Source organism: Euprymna scolopes, chromosome 32, assembly GCF_053919585.1.
Source record: "Euprymna scolopes isolate OS-2025 chromosome 32, ASM5391958v1, whole genome shotgun sequence".
Lineage (NCBI taxonomy): Eukaryota > Metazoa > Mollusca > Cephalopoda > Sepiida > Sepiolidae > Euprymna > Euprymna scolopes.
The window spans coordinates 39393288-39410272 of record NC_136513.1 but is presented as its reverse complement, the minus strand read 5'-3'; the positions used below and the strand labels follow the sequence as shown (position 1 = coordinate 39410272).

Here is a 16985-nt window from a genome sequence, read left to right as displayed (position 1 = left end):
AAATACATATACACATAGACACACAGGTATATAAGATAGGAGAAGTAAAGAATGAAATCAGGAGAGGAGAAAGTATATTAATAGAATATTAATAAATTATAGAAATCAGTGACAATTTTTAATTTATTTAAATTTTATATCTAAACTAAATTACTTAAAAGATGGGTTTTATAATGTTTGCAATTAATTGAATTTTCGTGCTTCTTATTTAATAATTTATCTCTTTCTCTAAAAGTAAGTATAAATAATTTCTCATAAAGACATAGGTAGCAAGGCGAGTTTAAAGATGAACAGGTTTTCGCTTTCTTTAAAATTTTCCAATTTACTATTGGGGAGTAACCTTGCTCTACTAGTTCATTGTAATATTTAGACAAGGAAGTTCTATTTTTGTACTCATTATTTTCAAAAGAGCACTTGTGACCGGTAAATCTTTCTTTAAAATTGTTATTTGTCATTCCTATGTAATATTTTTTTTCATTCGGATTTTCCTTAGTAGAAATAGTTGCTTGGTACACTACAGAAGTAATTTGACAATTTCCTTTAAGAGGGCATTTGGATTTAATTCTACAGTTACAACTTTCGGTAGCAATGGGTGTGCTATTTTTGTTTAATATTTTGTTATTATGTTTTTTAATTATTTTTTCAAGGTTTTCATTACAGCTATAACTAAGTTTTATTGTATTTTTATTGAAAATTTTATGTAGTATATTATTAATAGGGAAGTGCTTTTTAATTAAGTTTAAGAATTTCATTCCTAGATTTGTTTTAAGTTTCAGATTAAAAGGGGGATTGTACCACAAGATTTTTCTCTTACGGTTTCTATTTGTATTTGTGTTTGGGTGTGTTGGTTCTATGAACTCAATTTGGGTGTTTGTGTATCCACTATCCTTAAGGGCCCTGTTATAGAAATATTTATGTTTATTAAATGTTTCAAGATTGGAAGAATTGTCACTGATTCTTTTACTAATGGATTTGGGGATATGCCTAATGATAGATTTTGGGTGATTTGATAAGGGGTGTACATAAATTGGGTTTGAGTTTTCCTTCCTATATGGTTGGTAGATGCCTTTCCTTAAATCAAAGTTCACATCCAAAAAATTTACAGTTTTAACATCTGATATAATATCCACTTTTAATTTAATTCTACGGAATTCCTTTAAGATAATCTTTTTGGTTCTTTCACATTTAGGGCCGTTGGATTCCTTGATTATATATATATATATATATATGTATATATATATATACGTATGAGTAATTTTTTTTTTTTACACAGTGATCACCACTTATCAAGGCCCGGAAGCCACTCATGTATAAGGGTTATTGTAAGTACATTACGTTAGTGAGGAGATTTGCTGAAGTGTTTACTAAAGGGGGCGGTTCATTAGGAATTTGTTAACATTGGACTTGAAGACATCCAAGTTGTAGTCCGGAGGGAAGCAAGCAGACGGAACAGAGTTCCACAGGCTTGCACTTCTAAGAAAGAAGCTTTGTTCATGGAATCCGCGTTTTGATTTAGGCACAGATATAGAGCGGGGAAAATTTTTCACAGTGGATTCAGCTAGACGGGTGTTTTTCGTGAATGATTGGCGAGGGGGGGACCAGAGATTGGAGTTCAGACGAGCATCTGCCATGGAAATAACGATAAAACAAGGGCATGCTCGCAACGTCTCTTCTGTGGGAGAGAGGTTGCAGGGTAGAGAAAAGGGCATCCCCCACTAAGCCACGAAGTCTATTATTAATTAAGTCTAGTAATATGCTTAACACACTCATATAATTAAACAATTAAGTATCCCACTTGTTTAAATCTACGGCTAACAACTAGACACAGTGCCACTTTGATGTAAGTGGCTACTATCGGAGGTTTGATTTGCAGGGATGCTATGTAAGGAATTGAGCAGCAAGATGACGGTTCACATTATACTTGAACTTGTGCATGCCAGTACATTTGGGAAAGCAGGAACCCGGAAGGGTGTTCCAAAGTCTAACAGTTCTACAAAAGAAACTATTAAAGTTGAAGATCTTCTAAGATTTAGGGATCTCTACTGTATAGGGTGGGGGTTTGCTGCTTGTCGGGGTGGTCGGAGGTTATTTACGTCGAGGGACTACAAAGGTTTGTAGTTTGTCAGAACATCCACTATTAAAATACTTGTAGAACAGACAGAAGGAAGCAACAGTTCGTCGATGGGATAGAGGCTGATGCCTAGAGGACAGTTCAGGACCTATCAGGTTGGCGACTTTATTTTGAACCCTATCCAGGAGCTAGACACTAGTAGCAGATACACCAGCCCAAATATGACAATAATACTCCATACATTGGCGAATGATGACATTATGGTGGTACAGGATACTTTCAGTTGCATGTAACTTTCTAGCAGGGTAGAGAGAGCCCACTTTCCTCGCAGCGACACTGAGAATGCTCTCAATGTAGCAGTATTCCATGTGAACCTTAAGCCGAGAAGTTTGAAAGAAGTACTTTTAGGTAATGTATTTTAAGCCATATCTATTGGTGGTTGAGAAGGTTTCTTGTAATTATTTAAGGAACCAAGCTTAGTTTTGGCAGCATTGCATGTGACCATCCATTTTGTCCCCATCCCACTACAGACTGGAGGTCTTCCTCTTGTATTTCTGCTATATCCTTAGGTATGTGTTCATTTATTTTCTCCCCGTGCCGGTAATAGAGAGTGGTGTCATCAGTAAATATAGCTATTTCGGAGACAATTTTGTCAGGGAGGTCATTTATGAATATTAGGAATAATAAAGGTTCAAGGATCGACTCCTGAGGTACACCTGCATTTATATCATATTGTTTAGATGTACGACCGTCGAGGACAGCCTGGATTATTGTCTTATCTAATGAAACTTTAATTATATGATGTATTCGTGCAGTTTTAATCTCCGCTCTATCAAGACCAGAGGGTTTTGAGTAATATATATATATATATATATATATATATATATATATATATATATATATATATATATATATATATAAAATAAAAATTACAATTAAATTTACCAAAATGATCCAAGATGGTAAAACTAAAGTATATTATAAATATTAAAGAATTAATATTTATAAAGTAATCTCAACCAGATGTAAAAACTCGATAAAACCAAATAGGAGATAGAGCTTATAACAAGAGCAAATATTTAATGAAACATGTTAAAATTCTTTGAAAAAGAGTTTAAAAACATTTAATTTGAAAAAGAAAAACTAAATAAGTGGAAAATCCCGCATTTTGCTAATTCCTACCCTCTGATGAGAAGGAAAGTATTTCTTCGAAACTCCGCGGACTAAGGACTATCCACTTATTTAGTGTTTCCTTTTCAAATTAAATGCTTTTATCTCTTTTTCAAAGTGGTTGTAACATGTTATATTAACTATTTGCTCATATATATATATATATATATATATATATATATATATATATATATATATATATATGTGTGTGTGTATGTGTGTGTATGTGTGTGTGTGTGTAGAAGAGATTTAGAAGACTATCACAATGCGAGGAATGGAATATAGTCGGTATTGAGGAAGAAAGACGAAAACAAGTGACAATTTTCAAATCAACAAGTATATACATATATATCTTTAATACATATATTTATTCAATTGTGTTAAGTATAAATGTCTTATTTATAATTCCTATTGTATGTGATAATTCCATTATATATTTCGGGATAATCCCTTTTTCGAATGGTGGATGTAACGGATCTATTAAAAGCATACTAAATGGAAGAGTGAGAACAAAAAGAAAATTGTTCGGGAATCTTTGTTCCGCACACACATTTTGAAACAGAAAGTTTTGTGATATCAGTTAATAACTATTTGTCTTCCATATTTCAGATCTTAATGGTAGGTTGCATTGGCATACTAACTGGCTGGCGAAAGTTTGCACACAAGAACATACAAAGACTTGTAAGTTGTGGCTTTCGAAATGTAAATACGCACGCATATACATACACATATACATACAGCACCCCCCCACACTCATACGACCCCAATATCTTTTAGTAAGTCTTGAAAATATACAGTCAGTTATATACGTTATATGTGTCATATATATGTACAAGGTGCATTCAATAAGTTTCCAGACTTTTTCATATGGCCACTTTTTTGACAGTACACAAGAAACTTTAGTCTCCTTCAAAGTAATCTCCTCTGGCTGCAATACACTTGTTGTACCGTTCCAACAGCCTTTCATCTTCTCAATTGCCTCATAACAACAGTCTCTAACGTTTTCCTTGAGCTTAGGAAATAATCAAAAGTCACAGGAAGCAAGGTCTTTACTATAGTGACGGTGCGGAACTGTCTTAATGCCCATCTTGGTTAAATAGTCTGTGACAAGGTTGGAGTTGTGGGTTGGTGCATTCGCCCAAATCTTCCGCATCTTCAGTTCCTAGCGAATAGATTTGTGTACAGTTTCCACACTGACATCAAACTGTGCACTTATTGCCTCTATAGACACATAACAATCCTTATCCATGAAATTCTTTATTTGGCCAATCAAGTCTCGTGTTCCGATTTCCTTACTCTTCCCAAACCTCAAAGACCCCTACCAGCATTCCTTGAATGTTTTCTGCCTTCAAAATTGTCGCTAGATACATGCAAGTTGGGGCACCGGCAGTTTGAAGCAGTCCATACGTTTCCGTAGAATTTTTTTCCAACTGTAAAACAGAATTTTATTGCATATTATCCTTCTAAACTCTCCTCACATCCAGATTGCCTTTTTGAAATTCACACACTGTGATAATCAAGCTTTAGTAAGGTGTATTCCAATTCCTGCTGTAGCTGTTTATTTGAACCATAAATCATAATAATTGGTCGGTCATCTCATGATTTATAGCAATAACATACTGATTTTTCCAGAGTCTACTACAATTTTAAATCCCTGTACAAAAAAAATCTGTTAACTATTTGAACTCACCTCATATATGTAAAAAAAAATAAAAATAAAATAAATTACCGATTAAGATTGAAAGAATGTTTGCAGCATTCAAAACGATTTGATCTATAAACGTGACGCATACTTCAGTTGCAAGGCCTCCTATTTACGAAGTTCACGGTTTGGCCAGACATATACTTAACTACACACACAGACAATCACCTTTTATATTGTGGATTAATAGGAAAAAATGCCAATGATCTTGAATGTCACGTTTAAATGTGCTTTATGTTTCGCGTAAATGTACATTTTATGTTTCCTGTAAATGTACATTTAATGTTTTGTGTAAAGGTACATTTAATATTTTGTGTAACTATACATTTAATGCTTCGTGTAAATATACATTTAATGCTCCGTTTAATGGTATATTAATGCTTCCAGTAAATATACATTTAATGCTTCATGGAAATGTACATTTAATGTTTCGTGTAAATGTATATTCAATATTTTGTGTAAATGTACATTAAAGGTTTTGTGTAATTGTATATATAATGTTCCGTGTAAATGTACATTTAATTTGTTTTGTATACATGTACACTTAGTCTTAATATAATATCAATAAATTTAGTTCTTCGAACTAAACATGCCTGTAACTTCACGAATTCTAACTATACTTATTTTCTCTTTTGTTTTTTACAGAATCTAGTTTATGCGGTGTCCTCCATATTGTCTGCGTCTGTTTTATGCGGGTTAGGATATTGGGCGTATACGGGTATTCTAGCAGACTACCCCTGGGTATTTTTTGTTTTGCTTTTCTTGTTGAATACATATTTGTTTTGTAATAATCTACTTATAATAATTATTATTTAATTATCAGCAAATAAAAAGTAAGGATAATGCTTGGGAGGATGCGATCAGTAACAAGCATATTTTACATTATCCCACAAAAGGAGGAGATAATGCATGTGAGAATGGGTTCATGACAACAACAGATAATACACTACCCACAAAAGAGGAGTTAAGGCGTCGGAGATTGCCGCATGGCAAGAGAAATAATTCAATACTAAAGTTCTGAATTTTTAGAGAAAGACTGTTTATATTACGTGTATTAATCAGACTATTGTTTTCATCATGCCTGTTATTGGTATAAGGTTTCGGTCGGCTTGTACTTCGACCGTCTTCAGGCATGTTGATTGTTGTCTGGAAAAGAAAAGAGAAAAGTTAGTGGCTCTGTATATATTTTCGTATTCTGTGAGTTAGCATCTATTTTATGGTTTTAGTTTCGAATTGGTGAAAAAAAATGGTTGACAAAGGAGAGGCAACTCTAATAAAGATTTACAGGGGGTTATCTCCCGTTCATCTCCAAATTTTTAATCATATAAAATATCGACGTAAATACCCCCGACAAACCCGAAAAGCAGCAAAATTCAACCCCTACACAGTAGAAATTATTTTCTAGACTGGATTTCCCTTCCGAGTTCCTGCGTCTCCGACTGTACTGACATGCAGAAGTCCAAGTGTCATGTAAACAGACATCTTGCTGCTCAAATCCTTACATAGTATCCATGCAATTAATATTCCAGATAATAGCCTCCTACGCCCAAATGGAACTCAGTGGCATTTTTGAGTTTGGGGTGAAAATGCAAAGAAAAAAACATTAGTATTTCCCTTATACTAATTGAACAACTTGGAAAACAGTTCAATTGTCTGGAATAATATAATTCAGCTTGAGACAGACAAATACAAAACCTTTATTATCATTATTATTATTATTATTATTATTATTATTATTATTATTATTATTATTATTAACATTATTATTATTATTATTGTTATTATTATTATTATTATTAACATTATTATTAAATATTATTATTAAATATAATTATTATTATTATTAAATATTATTATTATTAAATATTATTATTATTAAATATTATTATTAAATATAGTCATTATTAATTATTATTATTATTATTATTATTTTATTAATATTAAATATCATTATCATTAAATATAATTATTAGTATTAAATATTATTAATATTATTATTAAATATTGTTATCATTATTATTAGATTTTATTATTATTAATTATTATTATTATTATTAAAATTATTAGTAAATATAATTATTAAATATAATTATTATTATTAAATATTATTATTATAAAATATTATTATTAAATATAATAATTATTAATTATTATTATTATTTTCATTAATATTATATATCATTATTATTAAATATAATTAGTATTATTAAATATTATTAATATTATTGTTATTAAATATTGTTATCGTTATTATTAAATATTTTTATTATTATTAATTATTATTATTAAATATTACTATTATTAAATATTATTATTAGATATAATTATTATTATATAATATTATTATTATTAAATATAATTACTATTATTATAAAATATTATTTTCATTAATATTAGATATTATTATTAGTAAATATTATTATTATTATTATTAAATATTACCATTATTTTTAAATATTATTATTATTAAATATTATTAATATTATTATTAAATATTATTATTGATAAATATTATTATTATTAAATGTTATTATTATTGTTATTATGAAATAGTAGTAGTATTAAACATTATTATTATTATTAATATATATATAATTATTATTAAATATTATTATAATTATTAAATATTATCATAATTATTATTAAATATCATTATTATTATTATTATTAAATATTATTATTATTAAATATTATTATTAGTTTATTATTGTCATTGTTATTACTAAATCAAGTGGCTTCAGGGCTTGTCTTAAACGATTTCCATACAAAACTAGATTTATAACAAGATTATGCATGAATCTCTGTATGCATTTCTCATTCACATTTCTTGTAACTCTCGGTCAATACAACCACCAAACAATTGCTCAGGGCATTTGTATAATTCATACATTATTAAATACATATCAATGTCTATTAAATACGCCCTCTGATCGTCCATAAAAACGAACTACACTTGTTACATGATAAGGGCTGTCCCCTTTTCATGTAAGTATAAAAATAGAGAGATTAGTTAAAATGAAAATGAAATAGCAATACACGAAATTCTAACCTCGTAATTTAGGTTTAGAAATAGATTACGTGTGAGAATTTAAAAATGTAAAACAAACGATTGTTTAGAATAGAGATAAAATATTTCAAGAAAAGAATGTGAACTGTCAAGTTTGTTATGAAATTTTAAATTGAAAGAATGCAGCTTATAAGATACTGTTTTTAACATATTGGAAAAATAGGTTACTGAGTATAGGTTAAAATTCCTTTTGTAGAAATAGGAAAAATTTTGGACACGCATGTCGGAAAATAGAAAGTTCTAGGGATAGAGAAAAAAACTTGAGAGTAAAAGAAGACGGTCAGAGAGACAGTCAGTGAGAAACTCAGGGAGAGTCTGAACGTCTAGAAGTGAGACGATGACTTTGAAACTAAAATGTGAAGCTTTGAATTCTTGATGATGGAAATCACGGCCGGTCGTGTGAAGAATAAACTCATCTGTATTCTGGTAGAACGTCGTCTTGTGTTTGTGATTCCTACAAAAAGGTAAATTAAATTGTACTATATGTCTGTGTTATAAAATGTCGTGACATAAACATCATCATGTCTATACAATGTCTGAACAGTGAACACTATCTCTTCACTGAAAGAGCTCCATCTTCCCGTTCTTCTTCCATAAACACAATTAAGGAATGGGCATTTAAAATATAGGAATCTCTCATAACATGAACAATCTCTCTCTCTGAGTCTTTCAACATTCCTCTTAAGCATCTCTCTCTAAGATACAACATCTCTTTATCTCTAAGACTCTCTCAATGAAACCCCTATATAACACACTTCCTTTCTTAGCAATTCTTAATGAACAAATATATGTTCATAATAAAATATTAGACTCTATTTTTGCAAAACACGCCTTAAAAGTAATGCCGCCTATTATTATTCCGCCCAAATTGATCACAGAGGATTTAAAATTGCATTGTTACGCTGACTGTACTTATGCATTCATGATCCGATAATTTTTTTTGCGGATGTTGACAGTGTGAGATTATAAGAAAGCAACCCTCTCATGGACGTGCGTCAGAAGTAAATATTCGTCATCGAATTCGTGGCAAAAGTGTATTGAGAATAGTAGTGACTACGTTGTGTACGTGAAGAGGGACACAAGTGCGATGAGTTCATCATATCATATTCCATTTAAGATTTTCTAAAACAGGAACAGGGATGCGACATTGCGACGATGGGACAGGTGCAGAAGATCAGCTGACAGTGCGGCGCCTATTAGATTAGAAACTCTTTTTTACCCCTGTTCAAAAGGGAGAGACTTATGGTAGATGCACCAGCCAGGACGTGGCAACAATACTTTATGCATACGCGAATGGTGGTCTTTTAAAGAAATAGCATACTCTCAGGTGTCAGTAATTTTTTTTCCAAACTTCCAAATTCGGCATTAAATTATCTGAGAAGGGTTAAGATGCCGTAAAGTAAAACAACCAAACTGACGACTACTACAGGGTGGAACGATAAAAATTGTTACTCTAGAAAAGACAACATGATTCCATTTCCGTTTGATGAAAACTGTGTTTCTTTTTTGTTGCATACCATGTACTAGTTAATCAGTTGTGTCCAAGTCTCAAGAACGATAGGAACCTTCTATCATGTATGAAGGTGACACAATGTTCAACGAGCGAAATCGGAGATGCGCCGCTGTACAACTCACGCTCTCTACCAATCCAAATTATCATTGTTAGCACCCTAAAAATGCAAATCCGAACGGTTCAACGCTTGAGAGCACAGCTTGAATGATCCTTTAGTGGAACGGAAGGCCAATGTTGAAGACACCACCAGGACGAGCCAGACCAAGGAGTTCATCGAAAAAGTCCAGGCAATCATTTAGCATTTGCCAGAGATTTACGCGTCTCACACATAACTGGGAATGCATGTGTGATAGAGGATTTTAAGTGCAGGTTCTACAGGCGCCAAACAAGCCAAACCTTGACTGTGGAGACAAAGAACCGCAGGCCCAGAAAGTCCGCCAGTTTGTTCAACAAACTGGCATCCCCAAAAGCCAAACATGCGCTGCTTTTTTTTTCTTAGACGAGTAAAAAATAACTACCAGGATAAGTGCACAACAGCCAGAACCATTGCTTCATAGTCACGAATAACAGGGACGATGAAAACAAAGATTCCGGCCTTAATTATGGTATTTGGTGTGATTTCAACCGAGAATCACATCATGCCATATCACATTTTTAAGACGGTTTGAAAGTCAACACCAAAGTGTATCCAGATGTGCTGAAGAGTGTGCTGATGATCTGGTGAAACCAAGTGACCGCTAGTAAATCCTGGGTGTGGAAGTAAGTCTCGGCGCCGGCTCATAAGTCAAACGACACCCAGGCTTCGTTTCAGAAGGAGTGCTACGACTCTGCACCCTTCTTTCACTACACCCTCATCCGTCGAGCTAAATTCGCTGGACCACTTCCTTTGGTTATACATCGAGAACATCACCAACATGACCTCCCACAACATCAAAGCCAGCCTGATCGCCACCATCCGCCGAGTATTTGCCGAGCTCCTGCCGACGCTTGTAGAAAAGGCAGTCTCCCAGTTCCGGACCCGTACAAAAGCTGAAAGCGGCTACATTGAGTAGATATCAGCTCTCCTACATAATCAAGTTACCTGGATTGATTTTTTTAATAAAAGTTTTAAAATGAAGCTGTAGTGTTATTTTCTTTAGGGCAATAAACTTTTTGTTCCACGGTGTAAACACATGTATCATTGCAAATTACTAACCTCGTAATCTTGATAATTATAAAACTCCGAGGACTGTTAGGTTATCGTTACTTACTGACTTAAATCTTGTATATCTATAATATAAAGTTGAATGGGTGTGTGTGTGTGCACGCGCGTATGGTCACGAATAGGCTCCTATATGGTTGACTATTTTTAAAAACTGATTACATATAATGATAGAAGATGTATCAGGAAATAGGAATGGTTATGTTTGATCTGGCAGAACGGTGGTTCATTAAAATTGTGGCGTCTGCGTTCGCGCCTGGTCCACAAAGTATGGAAATAAAAAAAATTTAAATTTAAAAATTAAAAAAAAAAACGTTTACAAGTGTTTTTGATATAGATGTGCATAAGAATACTTTGATAAGTATGTTTTAACATAAATAGGGATGGTATAATAAAATTGTGGTATTATTCAAAAAATAACTCTTTACTTCAGCTAGGGAAATTATTCATTAATGTTTTTTTGACTTTTGTTTAACGTTTTAATACTTCTTTTTCAAGTGTCTGTAGCCAATGATTTACAGATAGGCATCAATAAAATATGAGTTGTGTATGGAAAGGATGGAAAAGGTTGACTTCGCCTAAGGATTTTGAAGCCGGTTTTGAATTTTATTAAGATAGGAAAGGGTAGTCTTAGCATCTCTCTCCCGAAAATTACTTTATATAATGATTACATTATGGTAACGTTTGTTTTTACAGAAAATTTATATTGACGGTGAATCCGTCGTTTCTCAAGATTTTATCGTCGCATGTGTTGCACTATCAATCCTAAGTCTGGAATGCATCCTGTCTATTGTTACTGCCTTCCTTTGTTGCTGGTTGTCATTCACAACTCCAGTAAGTAATTTTATTTATCTCTTCAAAAATTATTTCAAAGCCGATAAGACTATAAAAATAGCACAATATAATTAAATTATATTCATACACCCCCCCGACACACACACACACACACACACACACACACACACACACACACACACACACATATATATATAAATATGTATATATATATACTAACCTTTTCAACGTTTATTATTACATTGATTTGTGAGCGTGAACCAATTTTTTTAGATGCAGCATATGTTAATACTTCACCGAAGTTTAATGCGTTTATTTTTTTTTATCTAACATTAAAAACAGAAACAAACTTTTCCACACGTGGAAATAATTACTTGCCTTTATACGACGGCAAAGTTAGACTCAAGGTCAGTTTTAAATGTAGCGAAAACACCACTACTTCCATAAAGAGGCATTCGAGATTGGACACCGCGAGAAATATAGTTGAAATAGACATTTATTTGTAGGATTATAAAAATAGCACAATACAATTAAATTATATTCATACAAGTTGAAAGATAAAACACTTTAACAATGAATATGATAATATGAAAATCCGATGATAATATTCGGTTGAATGTCCATTTTTCATGCTGGTATATTTTCGGCGGAAATATATCTCCATCTTCACTATGATATAAAAGTGACTTTATGTGTATTTGTGAGTTCCTTCCTCAAACGTTCCGAAACGGCCGAACCTATCTTTTGCAAATTTCACACAAAGCTTATTTATATGTCTGGTAGTGCTCTTAGATCTGTTTTATACCATCAAATAATATCGAAAATCGAAACAATTCAATCTGATAATATTCTTTATCTCATCGATAAAAAGAAGAATTTTTACATGGTAAAATTTTACGTTTCACCGGAAAAAGGAAAAAATCAGTGTTGTCAATTTAGCGATTTTCCCGCTGTATCTGTAGATTTCCTTTGCAATTTACCAGGTAAAATTTTTATCTAGCGGCTACCGGTTTTTCTAGCAAATCTCGATATATTTGACACCTACAAATCCGCAATTTAAGATGTAAAAAATAAAGAAAATCGCTAGAAAATATTTGAAAATATAAACAAAACTCATTCAGTAATGAATATTTATTGCCTATTTGTTTTCTTTTCACTATATTTTTCGGTTAATCATTCTTAAACTCACTATGAAATCGGTTTTTCCAAGTACATTTTATTGGGGGTAGGGCGTTCCAGCCTCTTTAGATCTACGATATAAGCGGCCCCTTAATTTAAAACTATTTATGCACTTGGTAAAAGTGTAGAACAATTAACAGTCGAAGACTATATAAATAAAAGCAACAGCACAAAAACTTATACCAAACGCAGTAGAATTTAATTATCTACCGGCATGTATACTTTTAATGTGCTAAAACTAAGTTGCTTTTTTATTTCAAAATATGGTGTTCAAATTGGTTTTTGCACACTAAATTAAAAAAACAAAACAAATGGCCGCTTATTGCTTAATGGGTGAGGAGCTTAATTCCTGAAAATTGCAAATAAATGATTTATTCTATCACCAAACCTACATTTAGAGTTAGTAGTAGTCATATATTTTTTACACAATTTTTCAAGAATGAAGTTCCCAACGGTTAATCAACAAACAGCCAGTTATTTGTTGTAAAACAACTAAAAGAAATGAAATAAAAATAACAATTACAACAGGTATAAAAAATAGTTGAATTTTACTGCGTTTGGTATAAGGTATTTGTTGATGTTTGTTATTGTTTACAATTTCTCGACTGTTAACTATTCTATACTTTAACAAAGAGCCAAAATTAATGAATTGTCTTATTTCTGTTGACATTTTCAACATTTATTATTATATTTAAGTCTCAGCGTGAACAAACTGTTTAAGACGAAGCATATGTTAACATATCAGCGAACTTTATTGCGTTTTTTTTTAGCAAGCATTAAAAACAGAAACAAAATTTTTCACACGTGTAAAAAAATTACTTGCCTTCCTACGATGGCAAAGTCAGACACAAGGTCAGTTTTTAATGTAGTGAACATCGCACTTCCCCCCAAAAAAGAGGCATTCGGGATTAGGGCAATTTTTTAAAAATCCTCAATGTTAAAGGATTCCTCCTTAATTGATCAAAGACAGAAAAGATAAAGGATAGTATCAGGACCGATAACGTTAAATCTATTTAGAAAAGTAAAAAATAATGCACATAAACCGAAAATAAAAATATATTGCAACATTGGCAAATACTTAAATCTTAATTATTTTATTTTCAAAATATGCGGCACAAAAAACTCGATTGTTAATGGTGATGACCAGAAAAAGAGCTGCCTTATTTAATGTAAAGTAACACCCTTATTTCTAATGACTTTTGCCTGTTTAAGATTAAAAGCTGTTAAGCATTGTTTATTTTTTATTTTTTGCTATGGGAGATAAATTCTGTATGTTTTATTTTTAAAGTGATTTCGTATTGTTTATGATATTGCGAGTCAGACTTAGGATTAGACAAAGATTAAAGATAAGTTATCTTTTTTTTTTACACAGTGATCACCACTTATCAAGGCCCGGAAGCCACTCAGGGATAAGGGTTATTGCAAGTAAAAATTATCTGTTCCTAAAAGTTAGAATGTCCTAGAAATGAGGGATCATATAATAAACATTTACATGAAAAAATGATTCTCTCACTTGATATGCTGTCGCCTCGCCGGTCTGTCGTATGCTATTCCATGACAAAAATACAAAACAACTTAGTTCTTCTATTCTACTGATCTATTTCCAGAAAAAGTGATATACAAATGTATAATTATATACAATAGTCTTTACAGTACAATGTTCGTTCATATCCGACTCCCTGAGTTTATAAGTAAATATTACTTCTCTCTTCAATATAGCCATGAGTTTGGCTCAACTGTTTCGCCAACTGTCTGACGTTTTTCGGTCCTGCGCTCCGTTAATATATTCAGGGAATGGGTAAGACAGGGTTGTTCCTAGGACCAATCATACCGAACAACGTCACCTCAGGAGAAGTCCCCCCACGGATGCGCTTGTGGATCTGCGAACGTTCTTATGGCCTCATGGGGTTACACCGTGATCCCTAGGTCGGCGCACTGCACTTGAATTATAAACATCATCTCTCCAGAACCCTGAGTTATTACCTGTTTCGGAGCACAAATTTAAAAAAAAATGACATTGTTTGTTGATGTTCATAAAAAATGAAATCACAATCCTAATTTTTCTCTCAGCAGGGGGTTTCGCCGTCACCCGGGCACACCGATGATAATTAAAGAGTATAAAAAATCATATCTGCCCGGCCTTCTCTATTGCTCTGGTTGTCTCACCTTCGCCCAGCAGGGAGCTACACCGCTCCCTGGGACGGTCACGTCACATAGTAATTTTTAATCAGAGATGGTTTATAACGAGTAAAATCTTTCTCGGATGTGATGAAGAACCCTAACCCAGACATATATCGACATCATGAAATACGAAATGTTCTTTTCAACTAGTCGATATATTTATGCTTCTTTCTGCGGATCATCACATAAAATTCATTATTTCAGTTCATAGTTAGCCGTCATTATATTTGTCTTGATATCAACATCGGCAGAGCACGCGGCTATAATGCGAGATGTTTTGGTTTCGATTCTAGCCGATGGCACCAAGTCATTTAAAAAAAAAACTTTTGCCATCATATTTTTGTATTAATAAATGCAAATATCTACATGATTTTAAATATATTTTAACGTATTGTACGGCAAGCGAAATCAAAAGCGCTATTGTATTAATATATAGATTTTGCATCATATTTTGAGAGAAGAAGAACTAAAAGATAACAGAATTAGAGCTACTGGCGATACCTATATAAAATAAAACGCACCTACTGCTCCTACCTCATAGGGCATATGAAAAAAAGAATCCATTAAGAATTAGGGTTTCATTTAATCAATAAGATAAATATGTATGAGAACGGAATATTTACAGATATCAAATATAATCTGGAAAGGCCGGGTACTTCAACTAGTTAATATAATAAAAATACATCTTAGCAAAACATGCCTGAAATAATATTTTTTTATATATTATAGTTTTCTTAATAGATTTGAAAAATATAAATTTGAGCTTAATTAACTCGATGGAGTTAGTGTTGCAATTTTATAATTAGAAAGATATTTCTAAAGATTAATATGTATATAGTAATACTATTTTATTATTTTCTAGATCCGAGAGTTCACTAACGATCGCATGTGCACTGCATTATTATATGTAATATGTCTTGGGCAACGGTAGCCTGAGGAGCCCAACCCTCTCCAGGCGTCAGAGCCCCAGGTATTTCAAAATGGTCATCCATTTCTGCACTGGCCAAACTAGGAAATATAATGGGCACTGTTGTATCAACTTACCCATTCACTATCCATCTTTTTATTTTCAGCGTTCTTCAGTGGTAATTCAAGAACCAGCTAACGAGATGCTCAGTACAGTATCGGCCAGCATCCCGTGTCAACTGCCACCCAATACAACAATTTCGCACCAACTACCACCTCATAACACAACCTCATACCAGCTACTACCTAATGCATTAAGTCTGTGCCAACTACAATCTAACAACACAATCCCGTATCTACTACCACCCAATACAACAAATCCTTACCAACTACCACCTAACAGTACCACGTTGTACCAACTACCACCCAGTGCAACAAGTCCGTACCAACTACAATATAATAGCACAGCCCCGTACCAACTACAGTATAATTCAACAATTCCATACCAAATACCACATAACAGCACAGACTTGAACCAACTGTCACCGAATTCAATAATTCCATTCCAACTACAACCTAACAGCACAACGTCGTACCAACTACCACGCAATACAGCATTTCTTCAATCAGTACTTTCTAACAGCATAATGTCGTGCCGACTACTTCCTAATTCAACAATCGCCCACCAACTACTACCTAACACCTCAACCTCGTATCAACAACCATCCAATTCAACCGTCTCACACCAACTATCAATTAACGGCGTCACCTCGGACCAACTTCCATCCATTACAACAATTCCGTGCCAATCTCATACCACTTATAACCCAACAACACAATCCGGCAACGACAGTATTTGTTAACATGTCTGCTGACACAACACGTGTCGAGGGAAGAGGTTTTAAGAGTACTGGTAATCAATCCTTGCCGATAATCTCCCCTCCGCTCTGAAACAAGTGTTGTAATGTAGAAAACCTAAATTATTACCTATGAAACGTTCACATTCAAGCTTCTAATCTTTCCTTGCTAACTTTAGAATGTTTACTTTAAAATAAATATTAACCAATATTAATAATTCATTGTTATATTATTCTTGGTATAAGAGAGTTGTCTTTAAAATTCCTGATTGAAACGAGTTTTTTCTGTTTAATTTACTGTGTAAACATTTGATTATAATAAACTTGTAAATATGTAATTTTA

At 32.7% G+C, this 16985-nt stretch overlaps 1 protein-coding gene across 4 annotated transcripts in view; it reads left to right on the top strand.

The window, feature by feature from the left end:
• Positions 1 to 16985, top strand: part of LOC145256292 (uncharacterized) — a 30196-nt gene extending 13211 nt beyond the window's left edge. For 3 of the 4 annotated variants that reach the window (XM_080115007.1, XM_080115009.1, XM_080115008.1), the window contains exons 3-6: positions 3851 to 3922; positions 5589 to 5684; positions 11421 to 11558; positions 15953 to 16985. In XM_080115007.1, the coding sequence (XP_079971133.1) occupies positions 3851 to 3922; positions 5589 to 5684; positions 11421 to 11558; positions 15953 to 16648 (1002 nt within the window). In that variant the 3' untranslated portion in view covers positions 16649 to 16985. The remainder of the gene's footprint in view (positions 1 to 3850; positions 3923 to 5588; positions 5685 to 11420; positions 11559 to 15952) is intronic. The other variant, XM_080115011.1, reaches the window with a different exon arrangement.